Source organism: Triticum aestivum, chromosome 5D (genome assembly GCF_018294505.1).
Source record: "Triticum aestivum cultivar Chinese Spring chromosome 5D, IWGSC CS RefSeq v2.1, whole genome shotgun sequence".
Lineage (NCBI taxonomy): Eukaryota > Viridiplantae > Streptophyta > Magnoliopsida > Poales > Poaceae > Triticum > Triticum aestivum.
The window spans coordinates 403,712,666-403,733,890 of NC_057808.1; the positions used below are offsets into that span (position 1 = coordinate 403,712,666).

General features: G+C 42.6%; 1 protein-coding gene across 2 annotated transcripts; it reads left to right on the plus strand.

Moving 5' to 3' along the window:
- The first annotated feature begins 883 nt into the window (after positions 1 to 883).
- LOC123125152 (uncharacterized) lies at positions 884 to 4,291 on the plus strand. Of its 2 annotated transcripts, none has more exons than XM_044545680.1 (7): positions 884 to 1,086; positions 2,275 to 2,347; positions 2,426 to 2,499; positions 2,606 to 2,675; positions 3,130 to 3,305; positions 3,380 to 3,452; positions 3,934 to 4,291. In XM_044545680.1, exons 1-7 carry the CDS (start codon positions 1,015 to 1,017, stop codon positions 4,092 to 4,094), a joined length of 699 nt encoding a protein of 232 aa, XP_044401615.1. In that variant the 5' UTR covers positions 884 to 1,014; the 3' UTR covers positions 4,095 to 4,291. The 2 variants fall into 2 exon arrangements, with proteins under 2 accessions (XP_044401615.1, XP_044401616.1); XM_044545681.1 differs by having other exon boundaries at positions 897 to 1,086; positions 2,275 to 2,338.
- The last annotated feature ends 16,934 nt before the right edge of the window (positions 4,292 to 21,225 follow it).

Consider the following 21,225-nt stretch of genomic DNA (forward strand, 5'->3'; position numbering starts at 1 on the left):
CATGTAGTTCTTTTTGGTTGGATAGTTGGTAGATCTGATCGTGGTTTACGTAAACACTCATATTGCTTGGCTTTGGCTGCTCTAGCGGATAGATCGGACGGAGTTAATTCTTGTTGTTGGGCTGCACTAGTCAATCTAAATCTGATCGTGGTAGGGGATAGATCTGAGATGAATCAGACATTGAAAGGCTTGCACGCGGCTAGTTTGATTTGATGATTACTCGATCGTGCGACTATGGGAGGTCCTCGGCGTCCGAATTTTGCCGCCGCAGCTTTGCTCAAGTGCATCCTAGTTGGTCTTCTGATGCGTCCTGTTGGTGGCGGCTGTGTGAACATACCCTCCGCAAGTGGTGGCGGCGGAGCTGCGGGCGGCGAGTACTCCCTCCGTTCCACAATATATGCCTTTATTTGTCAAATTATAGATGTATCTAGACATGTTTTAGTATATAGGTACATCCATTTTTGGACAAATGGAAGTCAAGTATTTTGGAATGGAGGGAGTAGGAAGCAAGGATGCGTCGGGTGCAGGAGGAAGAAGGTGCTGGGCCTAAAAGATATATATTATACCATGAAAATATATTATTTGTACACTAGGAAAATGGGTAGTACTAAAAGATATCTATAAATATTTGTAAGATTTTAAAGCAAAAAATATATACTTATAGAAACTTTCTATGCACAATATTTACAAACTTCCAAAAATTCCTAGTCCGTCGGGTTGACAACTAGTGTAGTCTTTTTTTTTTTTGAGACAAACTAGTGTAGTCTTTTTTTTTTTTGAGACAAACTAGTGTAGTCTTTTTTTTTTTTGAGACAAACTAGTGTAGTCTTTCAAAGTGGAAATAACGCGCTCGCAGAGAAACAGCCATTCCAGCCCTGCCATTTCTGTCTTTCGCTTCGCCCTCTCCTTGTACAAAGGCCCAAAAGCCACCCAGCCGCCGCACTTGGCCCCCACAAACCCTAGCAAGAGAGGCTGAATAGTTTGGGGGCGGAAAAAGAGAGGAGGGAGTTGAAGATGGTGAAGGGAGTGACGCCGCGGGCACTGGAGCAGCGCGGCACGGCCCCGGAACTCGTCGCCGTGCAGGAGGTGAGTGGAGCACGTCTTGCCTGGCTGCTAGCTATAGGTCGTCGACGGAGCTCTTTGCTGTTATATTTGTTGCGCTCCCTGGTAAATCTGAATCCGATCTGATCGTGGTATAGGGCCGGGGTCGCATCTCGCATGCACATACGGGTAGGGGATCGATTGGAAGGGACAGATGAGGGGATTTCGCCGCCGCAGTTTTTCTTGACTGCGTCCTAGTTGGTCGTATCCGCCTTCGTTGGTGGTGGTGCCGGAGTTGAGGGTGGCGAGCGGCGAGGGTAGGAAGCGTGGGGGCACGTCGGGTGCAGGATGAAGAAGATGGTGGGTGGCGTTGCTCATGCCGTCATGCGCTGGGGACGAATCGGGCGTGAACCCAAGCAGCTATGGCTGGACGAATCGGGTTGAGATTCCGCTCGCTAGCTAGCTTGCATCGGGTTCTTTTCCCTCTGCTACTCGCACCTAAGATCAAGCGGCTTCCTAGCAATAAATCGATCAAAATTGATTCTGCACTACTAATTGCCCCACCGCTAGATGTGATAGATTTTTTCCTTTCTATGATTGATGCGTCCCAGATGTGATAGATTTTTTCCTTTTTTAGGAATGAGAGGTGTGATAGATTTTCTAAAATGCTATAAAAGGATCGATTTGCCACGGTCAAAAATCTGACGTCAGATTTGTAGCGGGGTTCTAGTCTTTTGAGGGGTCAAATGTGATAGTTTAGGGAAAATGTTTACCGAGTTTCCGTTAGATGAAACTCGGCAAACAAAGGCCGCCGTCACGGCTCCGTCGCCTGCTGCAAGACATGGCCCACGTGTCAGACTTTGCCGAGTTCCTTCTGTTGGGAACTCGGCGAACTTGATATTCTGTTGAGTTTTTTTTGGCTGAGTCGTTTTTCATCAGAACCTGGAAAAGCCAGAGCTCTGCCGAGTTGCTTATCATTGCCGAGTCCAATTTCCGATCAAACTTGGCAGACAGAAGTTTGCCGAGTTCTTGACAGAATGAACTCGGTGAAGTATTGAAACTCGGGATAAAACCAGATTCTAGTAGTGCCTTTCTCTCTCTCTCTCTCTCTCTCTCTCTCTCTCTCTCTCCATTTTAGGTTGTTGCACTATTCATTTTTATTTTTCCTATGCACTCAATGTTATTGTGAGTAACATAGACCTAGGTCATTTGAATAAATGGTTGTTGTATCAGGCACCACGTGATGATGTTTTAATGAAGGATGCTGCATTGAAACGCAAAATCATGGAAGTGCCAGGTTCCAATCGTAAGACAACTTGTTTTCTCTTTTATTGGTTGTTGGTCCTCCAAGTTTTTAACCTGTGTGTTGATAATTTCATTGAAGGTGGCGCCGCGGAGAATAGCAATGATCAGATTCGTGATTCCATGCTAGAGATTCGGAAAATACGGGATTCTATTGTATGTTATGTCTTCTCTTTTGTTTCAGGAAAAAAATGATGCTTGTTTCTCTTATATTTTGTTCTAGTTGAGAATCTGATGTGAATTCATCCCCTCTTTGTTTTAGCTTCGTAAGGAATTCATACTTCAAGACGGAAGTGCTCAATGTGATATGGACATACAGAAAATTAAGACAGGTATTCTACCATTTACACATCTAAACATCGTTAGATTGATAATCATTTATAGAATTGTCATTGTTTTGTGGTAAACATTGTGGGCATGTTTTGCTGGGAGCCATATATTTCCGAAAGTTATGTGTTAAATTGTCGTGTTCCTCACTTTAAACTCTGGACAAATCCTCCATTAGAAGTGTGGCAAATTTTGGCAAGAAGATATTTCTATATGAGTTCATAGTTTAAAATCGCTAGCGAACAGAAATTGCGGTAGAGATTTTGGCCACGATGAGTAAGGAAGGAATGGCTCGATCTCCGGCGATAGTGCCGCGATCCGGCGATTTCCCATGCCATGCAGATCACGTAGCCATTTCAGATTTGTGATAGCGCCGCTATTGCGGCAGTTTCGCCCGCGATTCCAAACTATGTATGAGTTCCTCATTTCCATTACTCTTCATGTTTAAACCTTATGCAGAAAAGAAGATGACAACGGAAGTACTGTTGTCAATAATGGAGAAATATAAACAACCTAGCTCAAATATAATGAAAGTTGCCAATCTAGCTTTCTCTGGTGATGATGGCATAACCAAGAGCACTAGGAGGATGGAATTGAACTTGAAGGAGGCACTCGCCCAACGCAATAAATGCATGGTAAGAAACCTCGCGCTGAACTGATGCATTAAAGTTTTAAATGACATTTGTACCTTTGACACTTGTCAATGCAGGTGCTTGATGAGATCTGTTATGATTGCGATTGGATGGCCCCTAGATACACAGTAGTACCTTCACTAGCAGATGGTATGTGTAAATACCTTTACTCTTATCTCTATAATTTTCCAAATGAACAAGCATTGAGTTCTTGGACCATATAGGCACAATAATAAAGAATTTCATAGAAATGGGTCTTGTGCCACATACTTTCTGATTAGCGTTTATTGAATCCAATCCCTATACCACCCCGTTAGTATCATGCTTGGGCAAAAGAGTTTTCAAGTGGTCAGATCTATAAACCACTTGTCTGTGTTCTGTTCAAGTGTTATGTTTATTCAACATCGCGGTTTGGTCCATGGTTACCAAAGACATGTGTCGCGCCATTGTAGGATCTATCAGAGACCACCTCTACTCACTTCATTGCATTCCACTTGTTAAGAACTGAATAGGTCTGCACCTAGCAATAACCAGGAACTGCTATTCGATTTAGTGCCATCTTCTCTCATTCGTAGCTCCCACACATTGTTTTTTGAGCACTTATCCATGAGTTACTCTCCTATCCTTTCAGGAATGCACGTCAGTGAAGTACGTGTGAAATGCCCTGATTTTGCGATGAGCATCACTGGTGATCCTTGTCCGACCCCACATGATGCGAGGTGCTCTGCAGCTGCCAATATGATACTGGAGCTTGGCAAGAAGGCAGAGGAAAAAGAACAGCATGATAACTAATGCAAAGTTGCTAGCTGGGAACTAGCAGGCCCTGAGGCCAATATTGCCAAAGAGTGAAATAAAGCAACTTAGCTATTTATTGTTCTGATGTATGAACAGACTTAATGATTTATGTTGTACAAGTTTGTATTGTATTGCATTGTGGCACATGCGTGCCGACCATGTGCTCAAATGGATTATTTTTCAGACTGCACAAAGCCACTGGTAGAAAAAAGGCCTTTAGTCCCGGCTGTGCAACCGGGACTAAATATGCGCGACTAAAGACCCCCCCTTAGTCGCGCCTCTTACGAACCGCGACTAAAGGCTTTAGTCCCGGTTCTCGTGGCTGACCGGGACTAAAGGCCTCCTCTGTAGGTTTAAACCTGGTTTTTTTGTGAATTTTTTTTATTTTTTTTATTTTCAAATTTCTGATTTATTTTAACCTCTAATCTCTAATCACCACCCCTCATCACTGCCACCCCTCATCACTGCTCAATTTATCCTCTAATCTCTAATCACCCCTCATCATTCCAAATCATCTAACTTCCCGGACGGTCACCCATCCTCTCACTACTCCAGCCTGAGCACGCTTAACTTCCGGATTCTATTCTCCCTCGTTTCCAAGTCTGCACTTGTTGTTTTCCTGACAATAGTAGGATGTCAATTCTATTAACCCTCAGGAATTTAGCTTGAGCATGAAGTGACACATTTCACTGTTTGAGTTTGAAACTATTGTTTTAAAAAACAATAATTATTTAGTAACACTAATATTTCTGGAATAATTAGTTTGACCACAGTTTGACCAGATTTGACCAAAATTTTAAAAAATGAAATAATTATTTAGTAACACTAATATTCTAGAATAATTATTTTGACCATTGTTTGACCACAGTTTGACCACAATTTGAAATTTTTTGAATTTTTTTTCCACTCTAGATCTTAAAAGCCCCGTATCTTTTTTTCTGTTAGGTTTTTGAGGATTCTAAAAATGTTTAACGGGGTTCCCCCGGTTAAATTCGGATGTAACTTTTCGAGTAGATGATTTTTCATATAAAAAACTTTTTCATCCGAGTTCGCATGCAAAAGTTATGCCCATTTTAAGAATTTCCAGAGAGATTTTGCAAATAAAGTCGAAATTCATATTTGTTAATTTTCCCAACAACTAGACCACATATCACATGGAAAACTTATTTTATTTGGGTAGAGTTTGAAAATGAGGCCTCCTTTAGTCCCGGTTGGTCTGGCCAACCGCGACTAAAGGTTCGGGCCATTAGTCGCGGTTGGCCAGACCAACCGGGACTAAAGGTCTAACCTTTAGTCCCGGTTGGCCTGGCCAACCGCGACTAAAGGCCTTCGGGCCAGCCTGAGGACCTTTAGTCCCGGTTGGCCAGGCCAACCGGGACTAAAGCCCCTCCCGTCCGCCAGCGCGCGCTGGGCCCAGATAGTTGGTCGCGGGCCTCCTCCCGAACTGCGACTAAATACCCCTTTAATCGCGTTTCGATTATTTTGGGGACTAATGGGGGCGTATGGAAGCCTCTTTTTCTACTAGTGAGCAAGCATTGTCCATGTGTATTAAAATGACAATATGTAGTATAGCAGCAGAAATTTACTATGATGCTAACTCTATATTTAACATGCATCTGTCAGTAGTGAAAACCCAGCTTAAATTATATTTCTGGCTCAGCGTAATTTTGTACAGATGTACAATATTTTGATTCGGTGATTCCTAAACAAAATATCGTACTGCTGGTACTTCTACTTCAGTACATGCAGCCGTGCAGGATGAGCAAGACATGCACGATATTACCTTCTTTTCTTTCCTTCATTTTCCCTTTTATCCATGGCAGGCTCGGCGAGTACAGTAATTTTGAAGGCACATTATTCAGAGATCGCAGGTAGTCATATTTGTTAACTAAGGGAGCGTTCGGTTCCTCTCCACTCTCTTAACTCTGCTCCCGGAGTGGACCTCACTTTAACGGAGCTGCGAAGACCGAGCTCCACCAACTTCGCGGAGTGAAGTAGCAGAGAGTTTACGAACGGGGCCTAAGATGTATGTATGGCCACACTATTTATCCCATGCTGTAGCTAGGTATATGACTTTCTTTTAACAACAGTAAACACTGTCGGCAAGTGCAGATGACTCACCAATGCAAAGATGGGATACTGGTGCCGAACAAGACCATGTTGTCTACTTCTATAGTAACTTTTACATCAGAAAGAATTTCTTATCGGTACTCTTTCTTCTGATTGTGTTATTATAGGCAAAAAAACAGTTCAAAATTACATGCATGCAAAATAATCTTTTAAGTTTGTCTCCAGTTGGTAAAATTGTAAGTTGGCTATGCTACAAAATCTAACCTCGCATCTTTTTTAGAACGAAGACGCAAGAAACGTCCAGCTTTAAATTAATAAAGCCCTCGGAACAGGCAGCATCCAACGTACGATACAAACGAAATACAAAAGACAGCAACGGCCGAAGCCCAAGTCAGGTACATGCAACCGCCCTAAGCCTGAATAAGATAAAACCAGTCTGAACACATAGACAACCGGCCGGAGGAAGGAGCAGACCAGTAGCAGCTTAGTGTCGAGCAGCAATATGAATCAAGCAGATCCGCTCCATAGCCTCCTGCATCCGCTCAGTGTCCGGCCGTTTCCCCAATGGCATCCAGGTCTAGAGGAACATGTGTCATTTGAAAATAATGTCAGCAGGGTGAGAAAGGAATTTGTGCTTAATAGTAATTTTGTTTCTAATAGTCCAAAGAGACCATAAAAGCGCCCCTACGCATCGCCATAACACTCGGGCATATCCACCCCTTTGAGCCCTAAGAATATCACGGAGCTCACTGCCCGAGTGAGGGTTCCAGTTCTGATCGAAGGCGTCCCAGACCACACTCCAAGCGAACCGAGCTAAGTGGCAGTTGAAAAATATGTGATTTGTTTCTTCAGGCGCACCACACATCGCACAGCTGCCATCAGACGGCCCATTACGTTTAGCAATATTGTTAGAGGATGGGAGACGGTCACGGAACATTTGCCAAAGGAAGATTTTGATTTTGAGAGGGATAGACACTTTCCATAGCCCCTAGCTATATCCACTGCCGGACCCTCAGTTAACTTACCGTAAAGCGACTTGACCGAGAACTTCCCGAAGCTCGTGAGGGACCAGGAAACCTCATCAGGTCTGGGTCGCAGCACAGCGCCGGCTAGCGCATTGCATAGCCCCTCCCAGCAGGCTTGTTCAGGGTCAAGGAGAGGCCGCTTAAAAGAGATAGCTGGCGGGGAGGATCTGAGCGCATCAACAACGAGGATTTCAGTATTTGTAGAAAGTTGGTAGATGGAGGGGTGGCTGCACCACAACGTCTCCGAACCATACCAGTGATCGAGCCAGAATCTCGTGGAATTTGCCATCGTTGACACTAAGTTTAGCTCCTAACGCAAAGGCCGGTTTAACAGCCTGGATCCCGTTCCAGAAGGTCGACCCTTTGGCCTTAGAAGTAAGGAAATTCCCATCGGGGAAATATTTCGCCCGAAGGATATCCGCCCAGAGCCCCTGCTCGTTTTGGGAGAGCTTCCACAACCACTTGGCAAGAAGAGCAACGTTCATAAGTTTGGAATTAAGGATCCCTAGGCCACCAAATTTCTTTGGGCGACATAACGCTGCCCACTTGACTAAGTGGTACTTCTTCTTGGATCCAGTTCCTTCCCAAAAGAACTTGGATCAAGGTGTGTCAAGCTTGGCATGAACACCGTCCGCCAGGAGAAACATGCCCATGGTAAACATGGGCAAGGAAGAGAGACTGGTGTTCGTCAGAATAAGCCTAGCAGCCGAAGACATGAACCTACCGCGCCAAGGACTAACCCGGTTCGCCACCTTGCCATATAAGGGCTCCCACTCGTGAATAGATATGTGTTTGTCTAAGATAGGGAGGCCCAAGTACTTAAGCAGAAAGCTCCCTAGCTTACGATTAAGAAGGTTGGCTATGCGAGATGCGATGGGATCAGCCATCCCAATGGCTATCACCTCGCTTTTGAGAAAGTTGATCTTAAGGCCAGAGACGATCTCAAAAGCTAGAAGGATAAGCTTAATCGAGGCTATACTATGGTCATCAGGCTCAAAGAGCAACATGGTGTCGTCGGCATATTGAAGGTGCGTGACACCTCCAGGGATGAGGTGTGGGACGACACCGAGGATGTGACCGGCACCCTTAGCCTTATTGATCATGGCCGAGAGGGCGTCCACAACAAGGTGGAAGAACAGAGGAGAGGAAGGGTCTCCCTGTCTAAGACCTCGCTTGTTGCGGAAGAAGTTCCCAACTTCTCCGTTTATTGACACCGCAGTCTGGCCCCCCGAGACCAGATGCATGATACGATGGACGAAACCTGACTTGAATCCCTTTCGATCTAGTACCTCATGAATGAACTCCCAGTTCACTCGGTCGTAGGATTTTTCGAAGTCCAGCTTAAGGAGCACAACCGGCTGCCGGGTTCGTTTTAGTTCGTGGACTATCTCCTGAAGCACAACCGGACCTTCGAGAATGTTGCAACCTTTGAGAAAAGCCGACTGGCTATGATTGATCACTCTGCGCAATAGGGGCTGATACGTCTCCAACGTATCTATAATTTTTGTGAACGAAATATGCCCTAGAGGCAATAATAAAGTTGTTATTTATATTTCCTTATATCATGATAAATGTTTATTATTCATGCTAGAATTGTATTAACCGGAAACTTAGTACATGTGTGAATACATAGACAAAACAGAGTGTCCCTAGTATGCCTCTACTTGACTAGCTCGTTAATCAAAGATGGTTAAGTTTCCTGACCATAGACATGTGTTGTCATTTGATGAACGGGATCACATCATTAGAGAATGATGTGATGTACAGGACCCATCCGTTAGCTTAGCACAAATGATCGTTTAGTTTTATTGCTATTGCTTTCATCATGACTTATACATGTTCCTCTGACTATGAGATTATGCAACTCCCGAATACCGGAGGAACACCTTGTGTGCTATCAAACGTCACAACGTAACTGGGTGATTATAAAGATGCTCTATAGGTGTCTCTGTTGGTGTTTGTTGAGTTGGCATAGATCGAGATTAGGATTTGTCACTCCGTGTATCGGAGAGGTATCTCTGGGCCCTCTCGGTAATGCTCATCACTATAAGCCTTGCAAGCAATGTGACTAATGAGTTAGTTACGAGATGATGCATTACGGAACGAATAAAGAGACTTGCCAGTAATGAGATTGAACTAGGTATGATGATACCGACGATCGAATCTCGGGCAAGTAACATACCGATGACAAAGGGAACAACGTATGTTGTTGTGCGGTTTGACCGATAAAGATCTTCGTAGAATATGTAGGAGTCAATACGAGCATCCATGTTCCGCTATTGGTTATCGACCGGAGATGTGTCTTAGTCATGTCTACATAGTTCTCGAACCCGTAGGGTCCGCACGCTTAACGTTCGATGACGATTCATATTATGAGTTTATGTGATTTGATGTACCGAAGGTTGTTCGGAGTCCCGGATGAGATCATGGACATGACGAGGAGTCTCGAAATGGTCGAGACATAAAGATTCATATATTAGAAGGCTACATTCGGACACCAAAATGATTAGGGTCGTTTCGGATAAGTTTCGGAGTACCGGGGGTTACCGGAACCCCCCGGGAAGTTATTGGGCCTCATGGGCCTAGTGGTGGAAGAGAGGAGGCAGGGCAAGGTGTGGCGCGCGCCCCCCCTAGCCCAAACCGAATTGGACTAGGGCTAGGGGGGCCGGCCCCCCTTTCCTTCTCTCCTCCCTCTCCTTCCCCCTTCTCCTTGTGGAAGTAGGAAGGGGGGGGGCAAATCCTACTTGGAGTAGGATTCCCCCCCTTGGGCGCGCCTCCTCCTGGCCGGCCTCCTCCTCCCTCCCTCCTTTATATACGTGGGGAAGGGGGCACCCAAAGGCACAACAGACAATCTCTTAGCCGTGTGCGGTGCCCCCCTCCATAGTTTTACACCTAGATCATATTGTCGTAGTGCTTAGGAGAAGCCCTGCGCCGTAACTTCATCATCACCGTCACCACGCTATCGTGCTGACGGAACTCTCCCTCGTCCTCAGCTGGATCAAGAGTTCGAGGGATGTCACCGAGCTGAACGTGTGCAAATCGCGGAGGTGCCGTGCGTTCGGTACCTGATCGGTTGGATCACCAAGATGTTCGATTACATCAACCGTGTTACTAAATGCTTCCGCTTTTGGTCTACGAGGGTATGTGGACACACTCTCCCCGCTCGTTGCTATGCTTCTCCTAGATAGATCTTGCGTGATCGTAGGAATTTTTTTTGAAATACTACGTTCCTCAACAGTGGCATCACACTACTAGGAAAATGCTTATAGGTAGACATTTAGCAGTAGCGCTGGTTAGAGACCCCACGCTACTACTATTTAGTAGTAGCGCCGGCCAGCACCAGCGCTACAAGCGCACGTTAGCAGTAGCGCTGTATTTCACGGCCAGCGCTACTGCTAATGGGCCACACTCTCGGCCCCCTGTTGCAGCTTTAGCTATAGCGCTGGGCCTCCTCCCCCACGCTGCCGCTAAGCCCACCTCTGCTTCCTCTCCTGCGCCGGCCCGCGCACCCCTCTCCCCTCACTCACACTCACACGCTCACACCAGATCGAATCCCTCAATCGTCCCCCGATCCGGCCGCCGCCCCCGCGTCCTACTCCGGCCGCCCTCCCCGCGCGGGCCCCTCTTCCTCCGTCGGCCGCCCTTCCCCGCGCCGGCCCTCCTCCCCTGCTGGCCGCCCCCAGCACCGGCCATCCTCCCCCGCCGGTCGCCCCCACGTGCCGGCCCTCCTCCACCGAGAGGTACTCCTCCCTCCTTCCTCCTCCTCCCTCCCTAGTTATAGTTATTAGAGAGTAGTTAATTATTTTGAATCCTAGTTGAAAAAATGTAGGTTCTTAGAATAATGTAGGTGTTTTAGTTGAATTTGTAGGTGTTTTAGTTAAATTTGTAGGTGTTTTAGTTAAAAATGTAGGTTTTTAGAATAATGTAGGTGTTCTTAGAATAATGTTGAATTTGTTTTAAGTGTATTTAAAAGAGTTTTAGGTGTAGTTAACAGAATTTTAGGTGTTTTAGTTGTTTTAGGTGTAGTTAACAGAATTCTAGGTATTTTTTAGTTAAAGCAATTTTTCCTGTTATATGCAAATTTGCAGTGGACATGTCATATTTTGAACATGTCACATTTTGGACATGTCATATTTTTCCGAGTGGCCTATGTTTTGCCAGAAATGTCAATTTGTTTACGTTCTGGCAAATTTCAGGCGCTCGATATGTCCTGTTTTTAGCAAAGGTCATGCCAAATTTTGCTAAGTGTTTATTAATTTTGTTTTCATAATTAAGCACTTTGTTCTCGACGTCGACGATGCCTATCCTGCATCCTTGTCGTCGACTCGGCGGAGGACTCCTGGTTGAAGCGAGGGGCCATGTCCGGGACTGGGCTCCGCCGGGCTGGTACTGGGTTGTGCTACCTTCTGGTGAGCGCAGCTTAGTGAGGAGCCAGTCCGTCGTCGACCCGGAGCTTCTTTGGTGGCGGTAACGTGGGCCTGCATCGGTGGAGAGGCTTGAGTCCCCTGCGCAGGTGGTACAGCACCGTGTCACGAAGGAGAACGCGCACGTCCAACGCTACTTGGTTGCGTTGGAGAACGGCCGGTTCTCCAATACCTGGCAGATTCTTTGGGGATCTCACCGGAGCTATGATCCGGTGATGGTTCCTTCTCTTTGGGTGTCCACCGCGGCCCACTGAACCTAGAGGAGCTATTATTCGAGATGTATTAGTGATATTATATGATGATCTTTGCTACAAACTACTATATATGTATTCGATGATGGATTATTAATTACCTATTAGTTATTTGCTTCTTGAATGCAAAAGATGAGCGCGGTTTGTGCTACAAACTACTATATATGTATTCATGATGGATTATATGATGATCTTTGCTACAAACTACTACAAACTACAAATTTTAGGTGTTTTAGTTGTTATATGACGATCTTTGCTACAAACTACTATATATGTATTCGATGATGGATTATTAATTACCTATTAGGAAATGTCTGACGACGAAAGGGAATTCGCTATGTGCGAGTACTGCAAAGATGAGCGCGGTCTGTGCGATAGGCCTCACTTGGTAGAAGGTCGGCGCTTCAGCATCAAGCTCCAAGAGACCTTCAATGTTGAAACGGTACGCAACGACGACAAGTGATTTTTGTTATTTTTTGCACGACTTCTATGCTTCTTCAACGTGTAATTTCCGTCTTTTACAATTCGACTAGCTTATCCCATGCCATGCAAGACGCTATGTCTTGGAGAAGATGGGTTTTGAAGATCATGAAAGAATGGAGACAAAGATAATTCAACTAAGGACCCATCATGGTTATGATTTTGCTGTAAATCTGTGCAATTCTATGAACTCATCCAATTTTGGTTGCCTGAATTGGGAAGCCCTTTGCAAGGCGTATGATTTTCATGAGGGTATGCTTCTCACCTTCGATCTTGCTGATCCTGACATCGACGAAAATGATATGACCATTTGGGTCCTTGTTGACATGCTTCCAGTTCTACCGCTGTGTGAGTTTCTTAAACATAATTACTAAGTAATTTATATTGTTTATTTCAAAATATTTGACAGCTTATTTCCATTGACAACTTATTTTCATTCTTCAAAAAATGTACGGAAAATGGTAGACAGAACCTACTACTACAATGATGAAGCACAATTAACTTATAAGGAGCAAGATGGTCTTATCGCATTTTTTACTAATCTTGAGAATTACAATAGCTATTATCAAACTCCTCCACATTATGGTCAATACGTGCCACTAGTGCACGTGTTGAACTACGGTAACATCAATGGAGATATCATGGTAAGATTTTCTACTATTACGACATCCGTGCATCTTTTGCATTAATTCTTCTAAAACTAAACTACATTGCTAACTACAAAGTTATTACTATGTTTTTGAACAGAAAATCCCGATGGATTGTGTGCCTCATCTGATGTTGCCGAGAGGTCGCGTTAATGTTATGAGCTTACGCCACCACGGCCAGGTCAGCCGCAGTATCCACATCACTCCTGTCCATACCGGATTTCTATAAGCGAGGAAGCCATGATAATAAATGATTTCAAAAAATGTTTGAACCATCGTAGAGAGCTACTTGGAAAAACATTGTGCGTAGGCTAAGACTTGGAGACAGGATGATCTCCGTTCTTTATTATGGAGAGTCAATTTTCGTTAATGGAGAGTCAATGCCTATCTTGTTTTATGATATTTTACCTAAGAGAGGAGTAGGTCGTAGCTAGAATGTGTTATTATGTGCTACAATGTGTTAGAGTTGATGATGATGATGAGGAGTTATGATTATGACTAGTGACCAACTTGTTATATGATGTGACGAACATTGTTTGGTGGTGATGACAAGTGGTAATGAATATGCTATTTAAACAGACTATAGTTCATGATGAGTTGTTATTGTGTAAAATATATATCTATTTAAACATGTACAGCGCCAAAATGCTAAAAAAAATACGAATGTTAGCAGTAGCGCTGGCCTAAAAACGCACTACTAGTACTTGAACTTACCAGTAGCGCTGGCCTAAAAACGCGCTACTGCTACAAAATAGCTGTAGCGCCGTAGCAGTAGCGCTGGTGCCCGCGCTACTGGTAGCACAAAAACCAGCGCTACTGGTAAGCTTTTCTCTAGTGCAAGTGGGTGACTGAAGGAAATATGCCCTAGAGGCAATAATAAAGTTGTTATTTATATTTCCTTATATCATGATAAATGTTTATTATTCATGCTAGAATTGTATTAATCGGAAACTTAGTACATGTGTGAATACATAGACAAAACAGAGTGTCCCTAGTATGCCTCTACTTGACTAGCTCGTTAATCAAAGATGGTAGAGTTTCCCGACCATAGACATGTGTTGTCATTTGATGAATGGGATGACATCATTAGAGAATGATGTGATGTACAAGACCCATCCGTTAGCTTAGCATAAAGGACCGCTTAGTTTTATTGCTATTGCTTTCATCATGACTTATACATGTTCCTCTGACTATGAGATTATGCAACTCCCGAATACCGGAGGAACACCTTGTGTGCTATCAAACGTCACAACGTAACTGGGTGATTATAAAGATGCTCTATAGGTGTCTCTGATGGTGTTTGTTCAGTTGGCATAGATCGAGATTAGGATTTGCCACTTCGTGTATTGGAGAGGTATCTCTGGGCCCTCTCGGTAATGCTCATCACTATAAGCTTTGCAAGCAATGTGACTAATGAGTTAGTTATGAGATGATGCATTATGGAATGAGTAAAGAGACTTGCCAGTAACGAGATTGAACTAGGTATGATGATACCGACGATCGAATCTCGGGCAAGTAACATACCGATGACAAAGGGAACAACGTATGTTGTTGTGCGGTTTGACCGATAAAGATCTTCGTAGAATATGTAGGAGCCAATATGAGCATCCAGGTTCCGCTATTGGTTATTGACCGGAGATGTGTCTCGGTCATGCCTACAAGTTCTCAAACCCGTAGGGTCCGCACGCTTAATGTTCGATGACGATTCGTATTATGAGTTTATGTGATTTGATGTACCGAAGGTTGTTCGAAGTCCCCGATGATATCACAGACATGACGAGGAGTCTCGAAATGGTCGAGACATAAAGATTCATATATTGGAAGGCTACATTCGGAGACCGGAATGGTTAGGGTAGTTTCGGAGTACCGGGGGTTACCGGAACCCCCCCCGGGAAGTTATTGGGCCTCATGGGCCTAGTTGTGGAAGAGAGGAGGCAGGATAAGGTGTGACGCGCGCCCCCTAGCCCAAACCGAATTGAACTAGGGCTAGGGGGGCCGGTCCCGCTTTCCTTCTCTCCTCCCTCTCCTTCCCGCCTTCTCCTTGTGGAAGTAGAAAAAGGGGGCCCGAATCCTACTTGGAGTAGGATCCCCCCTTGGGCGCGCCTCCTCCTAGCCGGCCTCTGATACGTCTCCAACGTATCTATAATTTTTGATTGTTCCATGCTATTATATTATTTGTTTTGGATGTTTATTGGGCTTTATTATGCACTTTTATATTATTTTTGGGACTAAGCTATTAACCTAGAGCCTAGTGCCAGTTTCTGTTTTTTCCTTGTTTTTGAGTATCGCAGAAAAGGAAAACCAAACGAAGTCCAATTGACCTGAAACTTCACGGAGATTATTTTTGGACCAGAAGAAGCCCACGAAGCATCGGAGATGGCCAGAAGAGTCCCGAGGCACCCACGAGGGTGGGGGGCGCGCCCCCCTGCCTCGTGGCCGCCTCAGAGACCCCCCTGATTTGTTCCCGACGCCAAAACCTCTTATATATACAGAAATCCCCAGAACATAACCTAGATCGGGAGTTCCGCCGCCGCAAGCCTCTGTAGCCACCACAAACCAATCGGGACCCTGTTTCGGCACCCTGCCGAAGGGGGGATCCCTCACCGGTGGCCATCTTCATCATCCCGACACTCTCCATGACGAGGAGGGAGTAGTTCACCCTCGGGGTTGAGGGTATGTACCAGTAGCTATGTGTTTGATCTCTCTCTCGTGAGTTCTTGATTTGGCACGATCTTGATGTATCGCGAGCTTTGCTATTGTAGTTGGATCTTATGATGTTTCTCCCCCTGTACTCTCTTGTAATGGATTGAGTTTTCCCTTCGGAGTTATCTTATCGGATTGAATCTTTAAGGATTTGAGAACACTTGATGTATGTCTTGCGTGGGATACCCATGGTGACAATGGGGTATTCTATTGATTCACTTGATGTATGTTTTGGTGATCAACTTGCGGGTTCCTTGACCTTGGGAATCTATGCATAGGGGTTGGGACACATTTTCGTCTTGACTCTCCGGTAGAAACTTTGGGGCACTCTTTGAAGTTCTTTGTGTTGGTTGAATAGATGAATCTGAGATTGTGTGATGCATATCTTATAATCATACTGCGGATACTTGTGGTGACATTAGGGTTTTGGTTGATTTGTGTCTTAAGGTGTTATTCTAGTACGAACTCTAGGATAGATTGGACGGAAAGAATAACTTCGTGTTATTTTACTACGGACTCTTGAATAGATTGATCAGAAAGGATAACTTTGAGGTGGTTTCGTACCCTACCATAATCTCTTCGTTTGTTCTATGCTATTAGTGACTTTGGAGTGACTCTTTGTTGCATGTTGAGGGATAGTTATATGATCCAATTATGTTATTATTGTTGAGAGAACTTGCACTAGTGAAAGTATGAACCCTAGGCCTTGTTTCAACGCATTGCAATACCGTTTGTGCTCACTTTTATCATTAGTTACCTTGCTGTTTTTATATTTTCAGATTACAAAAACCTTTATCTACCATCCATATTGCACTTGTATAACCATCTCTTCGCCGAACTAGTGCACCTATACAATTTACCATTGTATTGGGTGTGTTGGGGACACAAGAGACTCTTTGTTATTTGGTTGCAGGGTTGTTTGAGAGAGACCATCTTCATCCTACGCCTCCCACGGATTGATAAACCTTAGGTCATCCACTTGAGGGAAATTTGCTACTGTCCTACAAACCTCTGCACTTGGAGGCCCAACAACGTCTACAAGAAGAAGGTTGAGTAGTAGACATCAAGCAGTTTCTGGCGCCGTTGCCGGGGAGGTGAGTGCTTGAAGGTATATCTTTAGATCCTGCAATAGAATCTTTTTGTTTCTTGTTTTATCACTAGTTTAGTTTATAAAAGAAAACTACAAACATAAATGGAATTGAGGGTGCCTCATATGCTTCATATTTTTAATATATTTCATGAACATAAGGATTCCGATAATTGTGCTCAATTCCTAGAGGAAGAATGCATTAGAATGTTTGGCACTAAATCTTTGAATGATGAGCATGATTGCAATGTTGTTAGTATGAACTCTTTCAATATCCATAGTACTAATGATGATTGCACTAGTCATGATGAAAATGTCTCCTATAAGCATGTCAATTTTTGTGGAGTGCATAGAGTTTGCAAGTACACACCAAATAGGGAAGATAGATTTTGCAAGAGGCATAAGTATTTAGAAACTAAATGGTTGCAAGAAAGGCTAGATGTTTGTGCTGAAAATTTAAATTTTCTTAATCATCCTTGTGAACTTTGCAATGAACGTGGTCATTTAAATATCCAATGCAAATTGTTTCATGATCATATCATGTCCAAAAATTGTGATGACTTGATTTCCCTTGCACATCATAATGAACTTAGTTTGCTTTTGGGTTATGAAGAAATGAAATGTATAACTAAGGATATGCCAGAATTTGTCCTTGATAAAGTTCTTGATTTTGATCTAGAAGAAATTTTTATGTATTGTGCGGTGAATTTCATTGAAAATCCTTATATTTCCAATTACATAAAGACAAGAAAACAAATATAAGATGAAGAGAATACTAATTAAAGGGAAGAGATTTCCCAATATCCTCCTATTCTTTCTTATGATGAATCAGGTAACGAGGAGGAGCTTTCTATTCAACCAATCTCATTAATAAGGAGCTCCAAAAAGAGGGTTAAACCCACACATGATGTGAAGAAGAAAAAGAAAAGACGGAGAAGCAAAGGTAGAAAGGTATCCCTCCCAAATGATGTTGCTCCTATTACTTATTGTGATGATGATAATTGCTATACTATTGGTGCTATCCATACTATTAATGATGAGAGTGATTATGCTTATGATATGAAAAGGCCCAAGCTTGGGGATGCTATGTTTGATGAGAATGACATGTTTGAGAATATATTTGCTGCAATTAATGTTTGTCCCAAGCTTGGGGATGCTATGTTTAATGAAGATGATATTTTTAGCCTCCCAAGTTTTGATGAGCAAATTTATTATGATGATAGCATGCCTCCTGTTTATGATGATTATTGTGATGACACTTATGATATAAAAAGTAGTGATGATTATATTTATAAAACTTGTGATGATTATTATTACCCTTTTTCTGAACATTACTCTTTTAATGTGGAAACAATTTATAGTATTCGAGTCTCTTATGATTCTCCCACTATTGCGAATGAGAAGAATTTTGCTTATGTGGAGAGTAATAAAATTTCTATGCTTGTAGATCATGAAAATAATGCTTTATGTGCTGGTTATATGGTTGAATTAATTCATGATGCTACTGAAATTTATTATGAGAGAGGATCATATGCTTCTACGTATTGCAATAATATCAAGTTTCCTCTCTATGTGCTTAAAGTTTTAAAGTTATGCTTGTTTTGCCTTCCTATGCTAGTTGATTATTGTTCCCATAAGTTGTTTGCTCACAAAATCCCTATGCATAGGAAGTGGGTTATACTTAAATGTGTTAGTAATATTCTTCATGATGCTCTCTTTATGTTTCAATTCTTATCTTTTATGTGAGCATCATTGAAATCATCATGCCTAGCTAGGGGCGTTAAACGTTAGCGCTTGTTGGGAGGCAACCCAATTTTTATTTTTGTTCTTTTCCTTTTGCTACTGTTTAGTAATAAATAATTCATCTAGACTCTGTTTAGATGTGGTTTTATGTTTTAATTAGTGTTTGTGCCAAGTAGAACCTTTGGGAAGACTTGGGTGAATTCTTTGCGATCATGCTGTAAAAAACAGAAACTTAGCGCTCACGAGATTAGCTACCATTTTTTACTGGAGAGTGCTTTTAGGTTGATTATTTTTTCAGATGATTAATAGACAAATTCCTCAGGTCCAACAATTTATTTGAGAATTTTTGGAGTTACATAAGTATTCGAACGTTACAGATTACTACAGACTGTTCTGTTTTTGACAGATTCTGTTTTCTATGTGTTGTTTGCTTATTTTGATGAATCTATGAGTAGTATCGGAGGGTATGAACCATAGATAAGTTGGAATACAGTAGATATTACACCAATATGAATTTAGAATGAGTTCACAATAGTACCCTAAGTGGTGGTTCTATTTTCTTATACTAATGGAGCTTACGAGTTTTCTGTTGTGGAGTTTTCAAGTTTTGGGTAAAGATTCGATGGACTATGGAATAAGGAGTGGCAACAGCCTAAGATTTGGGATGCCACTCCAAGGTAATATTCAAGGACAACCAAGAGCCTAAGCTTGGGGATGCCCCGGATGGCATCCCCTCTTTCTTCTTCGTTCATCGGTAACTTTACTTGGAGCTATATTTTTATTCACCACATGATATGTGTTTTTCTTGGAGCATCATTTTATTTTGTTTTGCTTGCTGTTTGAATAAAATACCAAGATCTGAAATTCTTAAATGTTAGAGAGTCTTCACATAGTTACATAATTATTCAACTACTCATTGATCCTCACTTATATCTTTTGGAGTAGTTTGTCATTTGCTCTAGTGCTTCACTTATATCTTCTTAGAGCATGGCGGTAGTTTTATTCTGAAGAAATTGTTGATCTCTCATGCTTCACTTATATTATTTTGAGAGTCTTTTAGAACAGCATGGTAATTTGCTTTGGTTATAAAATTTAGTCCTAATATGATAGGCATCCAAGAGGGATATAATAAAAACTTTCATATAAAGTGCATTGAATACTATGAGAAGTTTGCTACTTGATAATTGTTTTGAGATATAAAGATGGTGATATTAGAGTCATGCTTGTTGAGTAGTTGTGAATTTGAGAAATACTTGTGTTGAAGTTTGCAAGTCCCATAGCATGCACGTATGGTAACCGTTGTGTGACAAATTTGTAACATGAGGTGTTCTTTGATTGTCATCCTTATGAGTGGCGGTCGGGGACGAGCGATGGTCTTTTCCTACCAATCTATCCCCCTAGGAGCATGCGCGTAATGCTTGATTTTTGATGACTTGTAGATTTTTGCAATAAGTATGTGAGTTCTTTATGACTAATGTTGAGTCCATGGATTATACACACTCTCACCCTTCCATCATTGCTAGCCTCTTCGGTACCGTGCATTGCCCTTTATCACCTTGAGAGTTGGTGCAAACTTCGCCGGTGCATCCAACTCCCGTGATATGATACGCTCTATCACACATAAACCTCCTTATATCTTCCTCAAAACAGCCACCATACCTACCTATTATGGCATTTCCATAGCCATTCCGAGATATATTGCCATGCAACTTTCCACCGTTCCATTTATTATGACACGCTTCATCATTGTCATATTGCTTTGCATGATCATGTAGTTGACATCGTATTTGTGGCAAAGCCACCATGCATAATTTATCATACATGTCACTCTTGATTCATTGCTCATCCCGGTACACCGCCGGAGGCACTCATATAGAGTCATACTTTGTTCTAATATCGAGTTGCAATCTTTGAGTTGTAAATAAATAGAAGTGTGATGATCATCATTAATAGAGCATTGTCCCAAAATAAATAAAAAGAAAGGCCAAATAAAAAAAGGGGCAAAAAAGGCCCAAAAAAGAGAAATAAAAGGGACAATGCTACTATCCTTTTTTCCACACTTGTGCTTCAAAGTAGCACCATGATCTTTATGATAGAGAGTCTCTTGTTTTGTCACTTTCATATACTAGTGGGAATTTTTCATTATAGAACTTGGCTTGTATATTCCAACAATGGGCTTCCTCAAATGCCCTAGGTCTTCGTGAGCAAGCAAGTTAGATGCACACCCACTTAGTTCCTTTTGTTGAGCTTTCATACATTTATAGCTCTAGTGCATCCGTTGCATGGCAATCCCTACTCCTTGCATTGACATCAATTGATGGGCTTCTCCCTAGCCCGTTGATTAGCCGCGTCAATGTGAGACTTTCTCCTTTTTTTGTCTTCTCCACACAACCCCATCATTATATTGTATTCCGCCCATAGTGCTATGTCCATAGCTCGCGCTCATGTATTGCGTGAAAGTTGCAAAGTTTGTGAATACTAAAGTATGAAACAATTGCTTGGCTTGTCATTGGGGTTGTGCATGATGGGAGCATTTTGTGTGACGAAAATGAAGCATGGCCAAACTATATGATTTTGTAGGGATGAGCTTTCTTTGGCTATGTTATTTTGAGAAGACATAATTGCTTGGTTAGTATGCTTGAAGTATTATTATTTTATGTCAATATTAAACTTTTGTCTTGAATATTTCGGATCTGAA